Source organism: Gastrolobium bilobum, unplaced genomic scaffold, assembly GCF_033153095.1.
Source record: "Gastrolobium bilobum isolate Gb01-03AN ecotype WA unplaced genomic scaffold, APGP_CSIRO_Gbil_v1 utg19213, whole genome shotgun sequence".
NCBI lineage: Eukaryota > Viridiplantae > Streptophyta > Magnoliopsida > Fabales > Fabaceae > Gastrolobium > Gastrolobium bilobum.
The window spans coordinates 570,702-586,823 of NW_026898822.1; the positions used below are offsets into that span (position 1 = coordinate 570,702).

A 16,122-nucleotide genomic window follows, 5' to 3' on the forward strand; every position below is an offset into this window, starting at 1 on the left:
TCAATTTTTAAAAAATATATATATAATAAAAATTAAAGTTACTATGAAGTTAAAAAATCAAATTTAATATATCAGAGTCGATTCATTGTCTAAATAACCACATCTCTAGAACCATCCACGATGATAGCTTATCAAAGAATTAATATCTGCACATAAATACATAATAAATTTTACAGCATAATTTTCTCGATTTTATGTACCTGATAAGTCAAAAATCAAATCTGAAAATTAAAAAAAAAATAAATAATTCTAGAGAGGAACATGTGCTAGAAAATCGGTTTATAAACCACTCTGCATGTATTTACCTTAAAAATAAAATAAAAATAAAATAAAAAATGTTGCATGTCATGGCTCCCATAATTATAGGAGGGAGTAACAGAGCAGTTAGAGATAACTTTTGGTGATAGCCTCTTCCAGCTCTTGAAAGTCCCATGCATCATCCGCTAAATATTGCCCTGAAAAGGACCATACTTGATTTAATAAGAGTTTTACACACATATTAACATAATCACTCTTGAAGGACAGTAGATAAGGCCACTTACCAATTGAATCTCTTCGGAGAGCAGTTAAATGGGCACAGCTGCAAAATTAAAGCAAATTGTCAACAATATCATCACAACTTTGATGTTGGAGATTATAGTGTTTTCTGATCTTCTTGAACATCCATTCACACACACATTGAATATTTCAGCCTAAACTTAAAATCATCGAGTTCACTAGAAACATACACCTCGTGAACCCAAGCATGTTAGTACATATGCACCAGGACATGTTTAAGCATCTTGAATATTGCCCAATCATAAGCATATAGTTTTTAGTCTTCGTTGGTAGCAAATTACAAATAGAACTCAATATTAGCATGAAAGCATCAACATTATAATGTCAGACTCACAATATTTCTACATTTCAAGTCGTACTTCTTGTTATGAAGAAGAAAATTTTTAAATGAAATAAACTAATACCTGCCAAGAGCCTTCCCCAAATCTGCACAGAGTGACCGAATATATGTCCCTTTAGAACATGTCACTCTAAAAATCAAATTTTGCCTGGAAAAATACAACTATATCAGGGTAAAAAAGAACAAATCAACCACAAACTCTAAACAGATGATTCCCAAAAATATTTTTGTAGAAGAAAGCTCCCTCTAGGTAAAAGCTTTTATTTGGACAATGATGCCGAATGTGGTTTAAACAAATAATCCGTTATAGGTGCAAAGGTCACATAAGGATTTATCTCCAAACCTTTGTATTTTATGTTTGGAGCTAAAAGAGTAGCAATCATTCCATTGGCAGGTATTACAAACTTTTTCCTACTTTTCAGGGGATGAGTATACCCTGCCACTTTGAGGAGTTTCTACCATTTAAAGCCCCTTTTTTTTGGCTGGCAGACAGATTTGTTGTACTGCTCTTGTGGCCAATGAATTTGTTGAGATTATAAGAGGGGGAAAGTGTTGAGGATTTGTACTCAAATTGGATTTCAAGAATGCTCGTGACAAAGTCAGTTCAGGTTTCTTGATTAAATAATTACTAGCAAAGGATTTGGTGATCAATGAAGTGCATTGATGTTGCTTTTTACCAGTGTTGATTTCAACTGTTTTCAATGGTCACCCTGTATCTTGATTCAAGGGAACAAGAGGTTTAGACAATGGGGTCTTCAAGACAGTTACCTGTCATTCAAGCTACGCTCTATGTCAAACAGGAAAATTGAAATTCGTCTAGGCGAAAGTTCAATACTTTCTCCTCTCCTTGCTTTGTCATACATCTTTTCACCTCCAACCTATCATGAAGCAGTGATAACTTAATTAATATAATCCGTAAAAGTTGCCTCAAAATAATTAACATCAAATGCTAGTGTTTTGAAAGGAGACACAACAACGAAAGTCTTTTTCCCACTAGGTGGAGTCAGCAACATGGATCAAGCAATGCTATTATGATCTGACAAAGCAAGTCTTCTGAAATGAGAAACATGAAAAATTCTACGATGCTGAATTGTTTCAGAAAAGAAGCACAACGCTGATCATGTTGACGCATAAAAGCTAAATTTACATTTTTAATACCTTAAATATTTAAACCAATAAATTAGTCTCAATTCACACCATTTGAAAATAAGTAACTAATTTAATACCTTAAATATTTGGATCGCTTAAAAAGCAAAGAATACTTCAGCCCCCCAACCTCAAAACTCAAAAGAAATCATGAAAATCAAATGATTCAAAAATGGCAGAAGTTCTTACTTTGATAGCAGAGAACATAGGAGGAACTTGCCAGATCTCCCCACAAAAGGACAAAGCATTTTTCTTTATGTCCTCGTCTTTGATGTGCTCCCATGGCTCACGCTGAATGACCTATATATCAAGCTGGCCTATGAGTGAAAAAATTAAACATGGTTGAAATCTAAACATATATATTGCCATATTAATTGCAAATTTTATTTTTGCTTATCGTGAGTCGCATCACTATGACTTAAGTTCATCAATCCAATCCAAGCTTGAATTGATATTCTTCTTTGCCATTAATACTTGTATAATGATCTAAAAATACTCTTATTACACCATATTCACTATTTTGAACATTGTTCAAGCACTGAATATGATTACAGTATGCAGTTACATGCTCCGTGCAAAAGTTGTGGCTTTAGTCATAGATATAGACATATTTTGATCAAATATGTATTATGTTAGTCAGCCTCCTTAATGAAAGTGTTTTACAGTTGAATCCTAGTTAATCTCTATTCTTATAATAGACTTTCAGTCTTTCAGCTTAAAGTTGATGACAGGCCTGAGCTGTACTTTGTTAACGACTCAAAGAATTCACGCTAGAGAGCATCTTAAAGATGTAAAAGCACCAAATGATGGTAGCTCAGTTGGCGCTAGGGAACTGAGTAGGTGGGGGTGAGAACATGCGTTCGATCCTTTTCAGTACCATCTTTGAGAGGGGTTTAAAGCCTTAATTCCGGAACCCGCCCCGAATCGAACTAGTTGCAAAGCGATAAACCGAATGGAATATCTCAAAAAAAATAAAAATGTACAAGTCATTCTTTAACCTTTGCATAATAGCTAAACCTTCCACGTTGAGAGGTTCTTTGTGGTTTTAGGGTTGAGTGATTCTTTGAGGTTTCAAAGTCGAGTTGAGTGGTTGTTTAATGTAGTACTGAACCAATCTTTACAAAATGGTCCAAACATCAACCGTTACTGCTCCCAATCTTGCAATTAAGTTAAATTGTAGACAAGGTAATGGTAGGTGGGCTTCTAAAAAAAGGACAGTCTACTGAATGCTTGGTGGTTTAGTCATAGGAATGATTCTGGAAGCATTACATACTCTCATAATCAATGAAGACTCGAATTTTTGGGTTCTCCTATTTGAAAGTCTTACTAAGAGAAAGTTTCTTATTTCCAATAGAAAACTTAGAATGAATGGATTTGTTATGGACCTGACAAAGGCCCATATTCTAGAAGGACCAATAAAGGACAACACAAAGAGAAGGGAATCTCCTATTAATGACGATCCTATCCAGACAGCTAAGCAGTTGGACTTGGGCCCCCAATATTCCTAAGAGGCCCAGAAGTACCCTCCTTCAGGTAACCCATCTATAAATACGGGGTTAAACCAATAAGGTACACAGACTAAAAACCCTCTCTTAGCTTGTCACTGTGCACACACCCCATGCCTTGACTATGTCGTTATACTATAGTGCACAGTGATCTGCTTATCTTTAGGGTACCTCTCCTATAGGTACCTGAGGGAGGGTAAACAGATCCAATATTAACATACCAATCTATGATTGGACATCATGATCTATCAAATCATAACAGGATTTGATGCTCATTCACAAAAGTATTCTGAGAACAGTGTATCACATCCTAAGAAATATATTGGATGTTCTCGTAGCTATGCGATTATTCAAAGAGAAATTATTCGTATCATAGTCGAATTGTTCTTTAACAAACTCATTGATTTATTTTATATATATATGCTTTAATGTTTCTACAGTGAATGTAGATAAGTTATCTACATTCGCTCCCAAAACGACGTCGTTTTGGGTTGAAAAATTAAAAAACTATAATGAAAAAGACTATTATAACCCTGAAATAAATTATAATTACAAAAATATCTTGATTTCCGCCTCAAAACGACGTCGTTTTGGGCTCAATGTAGATAAGTTAGAAATCTACTAATCTGCAATAATGCAGCCTTGAACTTAAAAGAATTAAGTTATTCAACTTATGAATAACAAGTATTGGATTTGGGGGACCTGTTTCCCTCTTTGCCGAATTTGTTATCATAATGGATTCTCATGATTACTTCCATGTGAATTTGTGATCTGCCAGTTGATGGGCAAAAGTAATTTTTTTTTCCTGGTTCATAAACTTACACGAGAAAAACAGATTAACTCACTGGTGAATCAGCATCCCATGTTGAAGTAGCCTCCCCTAGGCGGAAAATCCCACTATAACCCTTAATCATCCCTTGATATCTGAAGGAGAAAAGTGCAAATATTCAGAAAAATTACTCAGATCAAACATTTAAACAAAAACAAAATACTTGGTACTCAAATGGAAATAAATCCCAATTTATTTTTAATCACCTGTCTACCAGTTTTGTTGCTTTACCAACGCAAACAATCAATAAACCAGTAGCCATTGGGTCAAGAGTTCCAGCATGGCCTACCTGTAAATTAATCATGTAAGTCTACAAGGAGAAGTACATTTAAAAATAGATGCGCCGTGGAAAAGAACCTTCTTCACTTTGACGATGCGACGAAGCTTTCCACAAACTGTGAATGAAGTCCAACCTGCCATAAATTTACATGCCAGTTTTATTTTTATTGACACACCCAAAATAAAACAATAAAAAACAAAAAATGACGCTTCCAAGCATTTCAAATTTACAATATTCAAGAACGTATTGCTGCATAATTGACAACTTGAGTAAAAGTTGCACCAATATCTACCAAATAATTAAAGATGTCAATCAAACTAATATCCTATGAAATCAATAAAAATGAGACCAGGAAAACAATGAATTTTAGACAACATGAAACATTAGCGCTGCAGTATGTGCATATGTCAATGTCACTTAGTCATAAGGACTAAATATCGTATTTTTTTCCTCAAACTTGGCAACTTGCATTTAACAACAATCATTAGCTCTTGTACTTCCCCAGACATAAATCCAGTTTTATTGTGAACCACTGGGAGGGGACTGGCCTGTTAATATCCTGAAAAGAGAAATGAAGCTAAGTGTAACGTGAACTCACCTTTGGGTTTGTTAACCAAAACCACAGTGCCATGTGGACTATCCCATATGGGAGGGAGGCCAGTCCTCCTTGAAGAAAGATATGGCTCTTCAACTTGTGCATCTTCATTGGGAACTTTCTTCAAGCCCTTAAAGAACTCCTCAACCTTCTTTTCCGTAAGATCTTTACTTGCATCACCATCACCCTTCTCTTTTTCTTCTTCCCCTTTCTCCTCAAAAAACACCAACTTGTTATCACCACCAACACCAACCTCATCTTTCTTCTCCCTACTACTAACACCACCAACTCTTTTCCTAGCCTTGTCCTTTCTATTTGCATCTGCATTTGCATTTGCATTTGCATTTGATTGTCCTGATTGGAGAAACGCTTTATCAAGGCATTGGTCAGGAAAGTACTTCTTCTCCAACTGATAAACCATCTTATAATGCTTATCCTTCTCCCAAGGATACGCAAACGTGTCGTAGAAATACAATTCCTCTTCTCTTCTGTGCAAAGTGGGAAACTCAACCACCTCAGGCTTCAATTCAACGAAATTATCCTCGGGTCGGTTACCCTCTTCATCAGATTCCGACCCATACATCCTCTTCCTCCGTTTGTTGTAATACTTCCTCTTGGCCTTGTCAAGTTCCAATTTTTGCGAAGTGGGTTGGCCCGGTTCGGCCTCGGAAGCCAGTTTCCGGTCGACCCAGCTATCTAAACCCAACTCGGAAGTGGGTTCGTCCGGTTCGGAAAAAGTCTCAGAAGGAGAGTCATTTCGTCGAACAGGTCGACGGCGTGTTTGATTGAGGTCAGAGTTGATTGGACGGTTGATGATCATATCGTACTGAAGCGGATAACGGGTGGGATTTGTGGAGAGAAGACGCAAGCATTGGGTTGGTCTGGCCAATCTAGCAGAGGACATGACTTGGCCAAGTGTTATAGATAATGATTTTGCCATGTGCAACATGTGCAATTTGCTGCTACCTCTGAATTCTCAGAAAATAAAGAGAATGAAGAACAGAGGTTGCTGCGTCTTCTCAGAATGAAGTGTGATTTGAGTGTTGTGTGCACAAATGCTCACTTAAATCATACATAACCAAGACATATGTGCTCGCGCGATCTGTCTACAACTAGAGGTGTATTTATTAAAATAACATTATAGGTTAACGGGATTTATTAATCTCCTGTTAAAGAAGATAACTTATCTCATGTTATAGATTTGTGAGCTTCATCACTTGAAAAAAAAAAAAAAGATGGCACAGTTATCGAAGGATATGTAGACAGTTATTGAAGGGTATATAGGAAAAAAATTTACACATATAATATGAGAATAGTTTTTCCCTGAGTTAAAAGAAAAATTATTTTGGAAATTATTTTCTTATGTGAACCATCAAAATTTGTGCTATTTTTTTATTTTTTTAATAAATAATGAATCTCATCACTTATTATGTCTATAACATAAACCATGTTATCTCATGTAAAAAAGAGAAGTCGTAAGTTAAAATGTGAACAAATATCATTTCATCACTCTGTTAAATAAGAAAATGCTTTCCCGCCAAACAAAAATAATAATAATAAGAGGGTTAGGATCATTTTACACCAGTGTAAGTTACACTCTTAATCTTATCCGTTGATCCCACTTATATCTATGAGCTCAAATTTTTTAATAACTTGAACCATTAGATACAAGTGGATCAATGGTCAAGATTGAGTGTAAGACTTCTAACTCTTACACCGGTGTAAGAATATCCTGCCCCATAATAAGAAAATGCTTTTGTAATTATTAGGCCAAGGTTTTTTTTATATAAAACCCAATGCTTTCCAAAAAAAAAAAAAAATTGGTAAACTTTTTTTTATAATTGCCTAAAAAGATTATATTCTTTTCATCAATTCCTTTATTAAAGAAAAAGAAAAAGTTTTCTTATTAAATTAGGATTTAATATTTCTAATGTTATAACCGATAAATTATCTCCACATATATAAAAAACGTACGGAGTTCATATTTTCTCTATCTCTCTTTTCTACTCATTTGTATTCACATAGATTTCATATATTTTTATATATAAAAATATAAATTTATCTCCTACAAAATAACAAACAATCCATCTTTAAATTTATCTATAAACAAGTAGCAGCAGAGAAAAGAATATTTTCATTACAAAGATCTAAAACATAATAATAAAGACAAGATCTAGAATGTTGGAGGGAACTAATTTAAGACACGTAATTAATCAAAACACATATTAATTTATTTATTTATCGATTGTGTGATGTTTACATTAGAATGCAAGATAGGGTGTAAACAGGATACGCAAGTATAAGGATCTACGGCTTAATTTATATTAAGTCAATTTTGACTTATTATAAATAGTTAAATAGAACACGTCTAGATTTTTTAAAAAAGTTATTTGGAAAACATGTCATAAGCCTTTTCATACATGTAAGATCTGCAATCCAACAAGTCGACCTATATCATATTATTTATTTTAAATAAAATAAAATAAAATAATTATTTTAATAATTTGAATATTAAATAATATTATATTAATTATTTTTTTAATAATTAAATGTTTAATTGATTTAATCATGCTAACAACTTTGTTAAATATAAATCAGATAGATTTATAATTTAGTTATGGGAAAAGTATCTATCATTTAAAATTACACAACTTACATCCTTTCACTCTCACAAAGAGGTGGGACCTACACCTTTATTTTTTTTTGTCAACTCTCTCTCCTCCTTTATCTATCTCTTTCTCTCTCTTAAAATGACACAACTTTACATCTTTTAAAATTATAGACACTTTTCCCTTTAGTTATATACAAAACTAACGAGCCAAGTCATGCTTAAGTGGTTTTACATAAACAGGATCTATTTAAGTTAAAGAATAATCTAACCTTACTTATTTACACCCATCAGTAGCCGTGTTAATTTTGAAGTTTGAAGTACTAGTGATGATGAAAATAACTGACAAAATGAAAAAAAGGCATAGAAATTAGAAACTAGAAAATAATAATAAATAAAAAAGGCACAAAAAGAAAGGGTATCTTACCTACAATAAGAACACAAATAAAGAATAGAACGAGAGAAGTCAAAAAAAAAAAAATCCCTTTTGTGTCTTTGTGGAATGGAATTGGAAGATGAGGAATGGGAGCTCTGCAACGACGATGGTTTCGTCTACAAGCGCAAGAGGCGCCGAATCGATCCTCCTTCAGCTGCGGCGGAGACGGCGGGGGCGGAGGCGGATCAGGAGAAGCGACGGAGAGAGCGGAAGAAGCAGACCCTATTGAAGCTGAAAGCTAAGTACGAGAAGGAAATTCGCGAGTGGGAGTTATTGTCGAACACCTTGCGGTCAATGCAACAACACAAAGCTCTACAGCTTCAACCACAACCTAACCAAAACCCATCACTTCCTTCCACTTCCACTTCTTCCTCTGGTGGGTCCCTCCTCCATGACCTTCTCTTGCAGGTAACTTAACTACACCTCCCTCCAATCTCCTTTTTGGGATATGCAAGAAATTTTCAAAATGTTAGACTATTAGAAACTGGGTCTAAGATTTGCATTCAAAAATCCATTCTTTACATCTTGTATAGCTATAATAGAGTTAATTAAGCAGTTTCAAAGCCATGTAGAAAAATATTGTAAATTCTGTCTGTCCATAACATGTGTGTGCTGAAACTCCTAGTTGACCTAATTGAATGCATAGGAAAGAGTGTGAAGTGAAATACATATAAAGAAAAAGTGAGTGAGTGTCATTTTAAAGAATGTAAAGTTATCTCATTTTAATAGAGAGAAGGAGATAGATAAAAGAGAAAAGGAACTTGACAAAAAACAAATAAAGGTGTGGGTTCCACCTTTTTGTGAGAGTGAAATGATATAAGTTGTGTAATTTAAACGGATAAACATTTTTTCCAAAGAAAAATGTCTTCAGAGTGAATGGAGTAATCCATATTTGATTGTCCATTGAAGTCTTGTAAGTAAATGGAACATCCTTTGTGTAATTAATTTTATTAGCTTCTTAATTTAATTGCATATCTAATGAATAGTGATAAGCTTACTCCATCTAATTTAGTAATCTTAATTAACCATACAGGTTGAAGCCCAGGAAGCAATCATTCGTGATATCTCAAATTTATGCGACGTAGCAGAAGGAGTGTGCTTTAAACGAGAACAACAATTTAAACAATCGTTGTTTGATCTTCCAATCTGGGCTTCACCACTTGAGCTCATGCAAGTGCTATGTGATGATTGAATCAGTTTCTCTTGTGCATTATTTCTCTTGGTAATATGAGTGTGAAGTTGAAAGGATGGTCTTAACATCGTTCAACAATCAGTTTCATTAATTGTAACTCTCTAGTTAATACACTAATGTCATGTAGATTAGACCTTTGGCAGATTGCTAAATATTTTTAGATTGATTGTATTTTAGAGCATCAAACTTTTGGGTTGAGTCATGCAATTGGAATGACCGTAAGATAAATGTAAAGAGTGGGAAGGCAGTCTCTCCTTATTAGTCTCCAATCAAGGAAGAAATTGAATTCTGTAGTTTTGTATTAGTATAAGGTTCATTAACTTGAACAATTCCATGCCTTGATGCGATTTCTTACTGCATTTCTTTTAAAATGATAAAACACCGCATTTGTTTATTCTTTTCTTTTTTTTCTTTATCCCCCAATAATATTATAAGTTTGGACTCGCCGCTCGAAAATTGAAGACTTTAAACCTTTCTCCAAAATAATTCATGCCATGGTCGAAGATATGATATCATGAATTCATTGTAGGACACCCTTAAAAAAGTATCTTCGAAATTCTTTTTTTCTTAGTCCTCAACTAGTAATTGGAGTAATAAACACAAACAAATCACAAATGCGGGACTCTCCCAATATTTTAAAGAAATTGTCAAACATAAATCTCCGCACATTAAAATAAAAATGCAGCTCATATTTAACAAATTCAATCCATATTTTTATTTTAAAAAAATCATCAATAAACAACATATCTATCAGAGTTTGAAAATTCTAACTTTTCTTCAAAGAAATGGAAATGTTTCATCCTGAAAACAACTGATTTTCAAACCCCAAATTAGATTAATTCATTTCCAAGGTTTTCAAGTCAATTTCATTTAGACGAGAAGGAAAATGTTCAACGGGTTGTATGACAAATCCTGCTTTGTGGCATTCGTCCTCGAGAAGCTTTACTTGAGAAGTCCCCTCAGGACAATATGCGACAACAGCTCCTCCGCTACCAGTAAATTTTGACGCAGCCCCAACCTTTCTAGCAACCTCTATCATTTGTATGTTCAGAGCACCAAGAGCTTCATCTCCAAACATTAACCTGTACAATATACCAACAACAAAGTTTAATAGAATCTCCACAATTTCAATTTTCCCATGCCTTTGATTTGTTAGAGTAAACAAAATTCATGATTTGCAATTTTTTAATAATACAATATAACACTAGTTAAATCTTATATATATGTAACCTGAACACTAATTCAAGTACAACATTGATATGTGACAGAACATACAGGCTCATCCTGGAAAATGTTTAAATAAAATGCTTGTGTAATATTCCAGGGAAAAAAAATATAATATAGATGATAGGAGAGGCATAAGCCGAGAGGACCCTTAGAACCTATTTGATGCTAAAAGCTACTTTTAGGTAGTGTTTGGTAGAAGATTTATTTTGGGATTGATGAAAAAGTATAAGTGGATATTGAAAAATACCACGTTTGGTTCAGGTTTTTGAAAAAAATACTGGGCAAATAAGATAGATGGAGAAATGACTTTTTTGTTGATTTTTGAATGAAATTCACTGTTACAGAATACCACTTGAGATGTGGTATTTTGAGATAACTGAGAAAGTGAAAAAACAGGTGCGAAGTTTCTCCCGAACATAGATTTTGCAAATTTAAATAAATTTCCTTGGTAATATTTCGGTCAACCAAACAACTTTTTTTACATTTTCCTACCAAACTCACTTTCCAACCATTTTCCTAGTAATTACATTTCCCTAGTATTCAAAAAATTTCTCCTCAACCAAACGACCCCTTAAGCTAAAGCAAAAAAAAAAACTTTAAAAATAAAGCTAAAACCTGGTTGATAATTAATAAAAAATTTAACTTAAAAATTACTTAAAAGCTATTCATTTAAAAAAAAAGCTGATATAACTAAAAAAAACTCCTCGTATAAGCTTTTGACTTTTTTCTATTATAAAAAAAAACTCTTTTTATTATAAAATTTTTTGTATAAATCTGTTTGGTCGAGCTTCTGCTTATAAAAAGAAGAGAAGCTAAAAAAAATCTCTCAAATAAGCACACAGTTCCTTTGCTCGTGGTACTATTCAGCTATTAGGTGAATTGTTTGCCTATTGTGCGAGCGTACCCCTACCCCTAGCCTTGAGATTTGCCGGAAGAGGTGATGCCCCTATCGGAGATGATAATGGGACGTGACTTATGGGCGGAGTTGACTCCCCAACTTAAATAAAGGTTTTTGCAAAGGATACTCATATGGATGACTTCTTGAGTAACCTTGTATATATTATTGAAAAAGGAAATAATTGTTATGTTGTTGCTTGTTTATAAACATTATCATTATTGCATTAGAACATTTATAAAATAATTATAAAGTTTAAAGAACTTCTTTTTTGGATATAATGGTGACACTGAGGTTAGAATCTATGACCTCATGCAAACTACACTAAACTCTTTTATTACAAGACCAATCTTAATGGCTTAAGAACTTTTTTTTGACACTATTTATTATGCCCTCTATGAATCCATGTGACCACCTGTCATCTCTTTTAAAGTTTCCAGATTAACCAACTGTTAGGTAGCAAGCATCGGAGTTTGACTGTGTCGCTCCTTTCTAGTGGGTAAGAGTTGCCTTGTTTTTATGGTAGGTGTTTGGGCCCTAGATTCCCATGTTCTAATCTTCGGAGCCGGCTGGGGAAGAACTCGTGTTTTGACTTAGATTATATTTACTGTGTATAAATGTATTTGTATACTGGAGTTGAGTTACGTCATTGGTAAACTATCGGCTGTGCAGGTCACAATTTAGAGTTCTCGGTTGCCAAAAGAGCTAATGACTTCCTATAAATAAGTAAGTTGCTGTGCTTGGAACCATCATACAAGTTTCAAAACTGTATTGTTGTAATTACTATCAGTAATATATACCAAATTTTCCATATGCATCTATATATAATGACAGAGAAAAATATGAATTACCTTCGCAGGTCAAAATTTCGATTCATGAGAGCTGCAAGTTTGGTATAATCCCTTTCTTCTAATGCTGTCCTTCCTTCTTTTGCAATGTTAGCAACTTCAAGCATTGATGACACAATGAACTCATCACCATCAAGCCACCTTTGTCGTACTTTACTGTGAACCTACATGTCACTGTCTGTTAAAATCTATATATGAAAAAAGAAATTAAGGGAAGCTTCTAATATGGAAAGCACATTCTTATTAGAAGTGTTTTCTCAGAACATCACTTTCATAGAGCTACCTCCAACATACATTTCATTGTAGCGTACAGTGACCAACCCCAATGCCAAAAAATCAGTAGTCAACTTAAACAGATAAAAGAACTACTCTTAGCTCGGAACAGATCCTTCTTCTAATATGGCATGAGGTCATGTGAGACAATCTCAGACATCCACAGACAAATCAAACAGTTAGCACATTAGGATAAAGAGTACAGAAAAAATAACCGTTGATTTGTCTATAGACAGATGAGATCATCTCGGATCTCACCTGGCCAATTGTACCATGATCAGAGGATCTATTTTAATTCTTAGGCAGAGTGCAGATACCACTGCAGACATCTAACTGGGTAAGGATCCGAAATTTTATGAAAAGGCAATGCAATATATTAAGGGAAAAAGGAGTGTCCTTTTAAAGTACCAAAACTTATGTTCTTTTAGCAGTTTTTAGTTATGTATTCCCAAGAATGCATAGTTGTAATATTAAAATTGTACTTTTTTCACTTTCCACATGAGCAGATAGATAGTTTTCGAAGAGAGAAAAAAAAAATACAACTTTAATATTATAAGTATGCATTCTCGGGAATGCGCATAGTTTAAAACTGCTAAAAACTGCTAAAAGGACATTCAATAAACCCATATGTTATATATCTAGAAAGACATATTTCCAAGAAACAAAACATGCAAATGGGATGCAATAAAATCACTGTACAAACCACAGGAAAGGAAACAATAATAACAGCAAAAGAAGAAGGCATCCATTCCATATCACTAACCTTGCCAGAATCACTAGGATTTTCAGCATAGATGAGATATAGAGGGGGAAGGAGACTAACATCCAAGGGTACATAAATTCCGTGGCCTAGTTTATCCATGTTCTCCTTGCTGAAGTCCTATTAAAAAAAAAAAAAAAAACATATGATTTATTTTTAGGTATTCATTCATTCATTCAATCATTCATGATAAACATTTGAAATGAAATTCAAAGAACATAGTAGCATACCATATAAACAAGGCCACCATAAACTTGTGCAACACGATCTTGAAGACCAGCAACAATTCCAAGTTCTTTCTCAGCAGCAAGTACAAGGTTAGGCCTCACCTCCACCTTGATTAGATGCCTCACATTATAGAAATCAAGAAGACAATTCAACGCAGCACATACAATCCCACTAGAACCTGAAAGCCCAGTCTGAAACATAAAACAACAACAATTATCACAAATTTTAAAAAATAAAAAATTATGAATTAATGTTATATACATTTAATTCAACATACCTGGCGAGGGATATTAGTATCATATGAGAGTGTGAAATTATTATCATGAACATTAATATCATTATCTTTACAATATGTATAAAAAACTTTAGAAATTGCCATAAGCAATCTCACTCCACCGTAGTAACCCTCAGTGTTTAACCTATCAACCTGCATGCAAATCAAATCAAATCAAAATGAGTGAATAATCGGAATTAGAACGGGATATTGTGATAATCGGAATAGGAATAGGACTAATTGGAATAGGATTAACCATTTGATGAAGAGAATGAAAGTGAACGAGATCGTGTTTAGGGTGAGGCTGAATGAGAAGCTCCTCCGAGGGACGGAGCTTAACGGTGGCGCAAAAATTGGCGAGGCTAAACGATATCGTTTTGCCATAATACACATCGCTTGGGTTTCCCAGTAAACCCACTCTCGCGTAAACCTTGTGCTCGATCACGCTGTCCTCGTTATCCATTTTCTTTCTCCTTTCTAATTTTCACACTCTCGCTAATTCATCTTCTCTTCTTCTTTCTTTTTTATACTTAATAGTTAATCCTCATTACTAATTAGTAATTAGGATAAGTATCTCTCTTCCCGTAGCCATAGCTATGCCCACGTGGATTTAGCGAATTACACGTTGTCTTTTTCTTTCTTATTCGTCGTATACATCTTCGAGCCCAGCCTCACCTGCTTCAAGCGCATAAAAGTAAAAAAAATGTATAAATGGATTTTATAGTCAATGCTACGTAGTTAAAATAAAAAAATTGTCAATGAATTTAATGATGATTAATTTGTTTATCTAAACTAGACTCGTTTAAGTTTGGGTTTGTTTTTTATAAATTTACTTTAGATAACTTTATGGGTTTTAGTTATGTCAAGTAACAGAAAAATTAGATTCTTTCCTGCTCTCACATGGATAAACGAGCTGCACTCTTTTTTTCTGTTTTTTTCTCTTTCCTGGTGGGTCCCGCTTTAAATGAGTGTGCAAGAACAAAGGTTTGTTTTCCTGTTACTTGATACTAATGAATCCCTAACTTTATCTAATATTCATCAAAATGACGTTTTTTTGGGTGAAAATTATGATATTTTTATAATTTTAATTTATTTCAGTGTTATAATAATCTTTATCATTCTAAATTTTTAATTTTTCAACTCCAAAACGACGTCATTTCGATGAACATTAGACAAAGTTATCTAAAGCAACATTAGATACTTTTTCCCCTTTAAATTTTTATATAAGATAATTTCCTTTATGCACATGGAATCCAACTATTTTTTTTCTTAAAAAATAATTCAAGGCATATCTTTTGATGAATGTATAGGAAATATATTTTTCTCATATAAGATGACAAAAATATGCCCCTATATTTATTATATCAAAATATGGATTGTTTTTATATTTTTAAAAGAAAAACAAAATTAACAATAGAAGAGGTAAACTAAAGGGGTGTATTGGATTGGAATTTTAATGGATTATTTATGGACAAGAAAATTATTCAATTAGGATTTTAAAATATTGAAAAAAAGTCACGGTATTCGATTAAGATTTTAAAAGACTATTTTAGAGTCAGACCAAATCTGTTGGTATATAATCAGAATTTTAAATAAAAGAAAAAGAATATTATGGTATTCAAAAATCACAATTTTAATGAATTTTCTATTAGTATCGTGAGACTTATTAGTGAGAAATATAAATAAAATGTCTCTCTCACAATCTCACTCTAACCCAATGATTTTTTGAGATTTCTCTATTGCAACGTCTTCTTCTTCCTTTTGCGGGTCAACCCGTTCAAAATCAAGTTTCGCCATGGGAGCTTCGTCAAAACTAAAAAGTAACAAATTTATCACAAAACAATCCAAAAACAATAACCCAACAAAATTTTAATCTAATCCATCTCAAAAAATCAGATTTTCGAGAGTTTTTTGAAGTCTAAAAAATAATTTTTTAAGCTATTGGTCACGATTTTTTTGGCACAAAAAATGTTTGATTTTTGTATTAAAAACAACATAAAATAGTGAAAAAATAATATAAGAACAAAAACCCTCACAACCAAATTTCGTTTTAGATCAATGAAACAATATTGATTTAAAGAAAGATTGAAACTTTCATAATATGAACACTATGTTTCATAATAATACT

At 33.4% G+C, this 16,122-nt stretch overlaps 3 protein-coding genes across 3 annotated transcripts; 1 reads left to right on the forward strand and 2 right to left on the reverse strand.

Moving 5' to 3' along the window:
- Window positions 1–163: 163 nt before the first annotated feature.
- Window positions 164–6,304, reverse strand: LOC133284399 (uncharacterized). Its single transcript, XM_061481399.1, has 9 exons — window positions 5,257–6,304; window positions 4,736–4,791; window positions 4,585–4,667; window positions 4,395–4,473; window positions 2,234–2,344; window positions 1,667–1,776; window positions 963–1,046; window positions 543–580; window positions 164–455 (listed from the first exon to the last, which is right to left on the reverse strand). Exons 1-9 carry the CDS (start codon window positions 6,200–6,202, stop codon window positions 385–387), a joined length of 1,578 nt encoding a protein of 525 aa, XP_061337383.1. The 5' UTR covers window positions 6,203–6,304; the 3' UTR covers window positions 164–384.
- Window positions 6,305–8,292: 1,988 nt separating this feature from the next.
- LOC133284419 (uncharacterized) lies at window positions 8,293–9,840 on the forward strand. The gene is made up of 2 exons (XM_061481428.1): window positions 8,293–8,705; window positions 9,331–9,840. Exons 1-2 carry the CDS (start codon window positions 8,364–8,366, stop codon window positions 9,487–9,489), a joined length of 501 nt encoding a protein of 166 aa, XP_061337412.1. The 5' UTR covers window positions 8,293–8,363; the 3' UTR covers window positions 9,490–9,840.
- A 342-nt stretch (window positions 9,841–10,182) lies between these two features.
- LOC133284406 (glucuronokinase 1-like) lies at window positions 10,183–14,495 on the reverse strand. The gene is made up of 6 exons (XM_061481410.1): window positions 14,251–14,495; window positions 13,998–14,147; window positions 13,723–13,911; window positions 13,496–13,612; window positions 12,463–12,623; window positions 10,183–10,571 (listed from the first exon to the last, which is right to left on the reverse strand). Exons 1-6 carry the CDS (start codon window positions 14,455–14,457, stop codon window positions 10,325–10,327), a joined length of 1,071 nt encoding a protein of 356 aa, XP_061337394.1. The 5' UTR covers window positions 14,458–14,495; the 3' UTR covers window positions 10,183–10,324.
- Window positions 14,496–16,122: the final 1,627 nt, after the last annotated feature.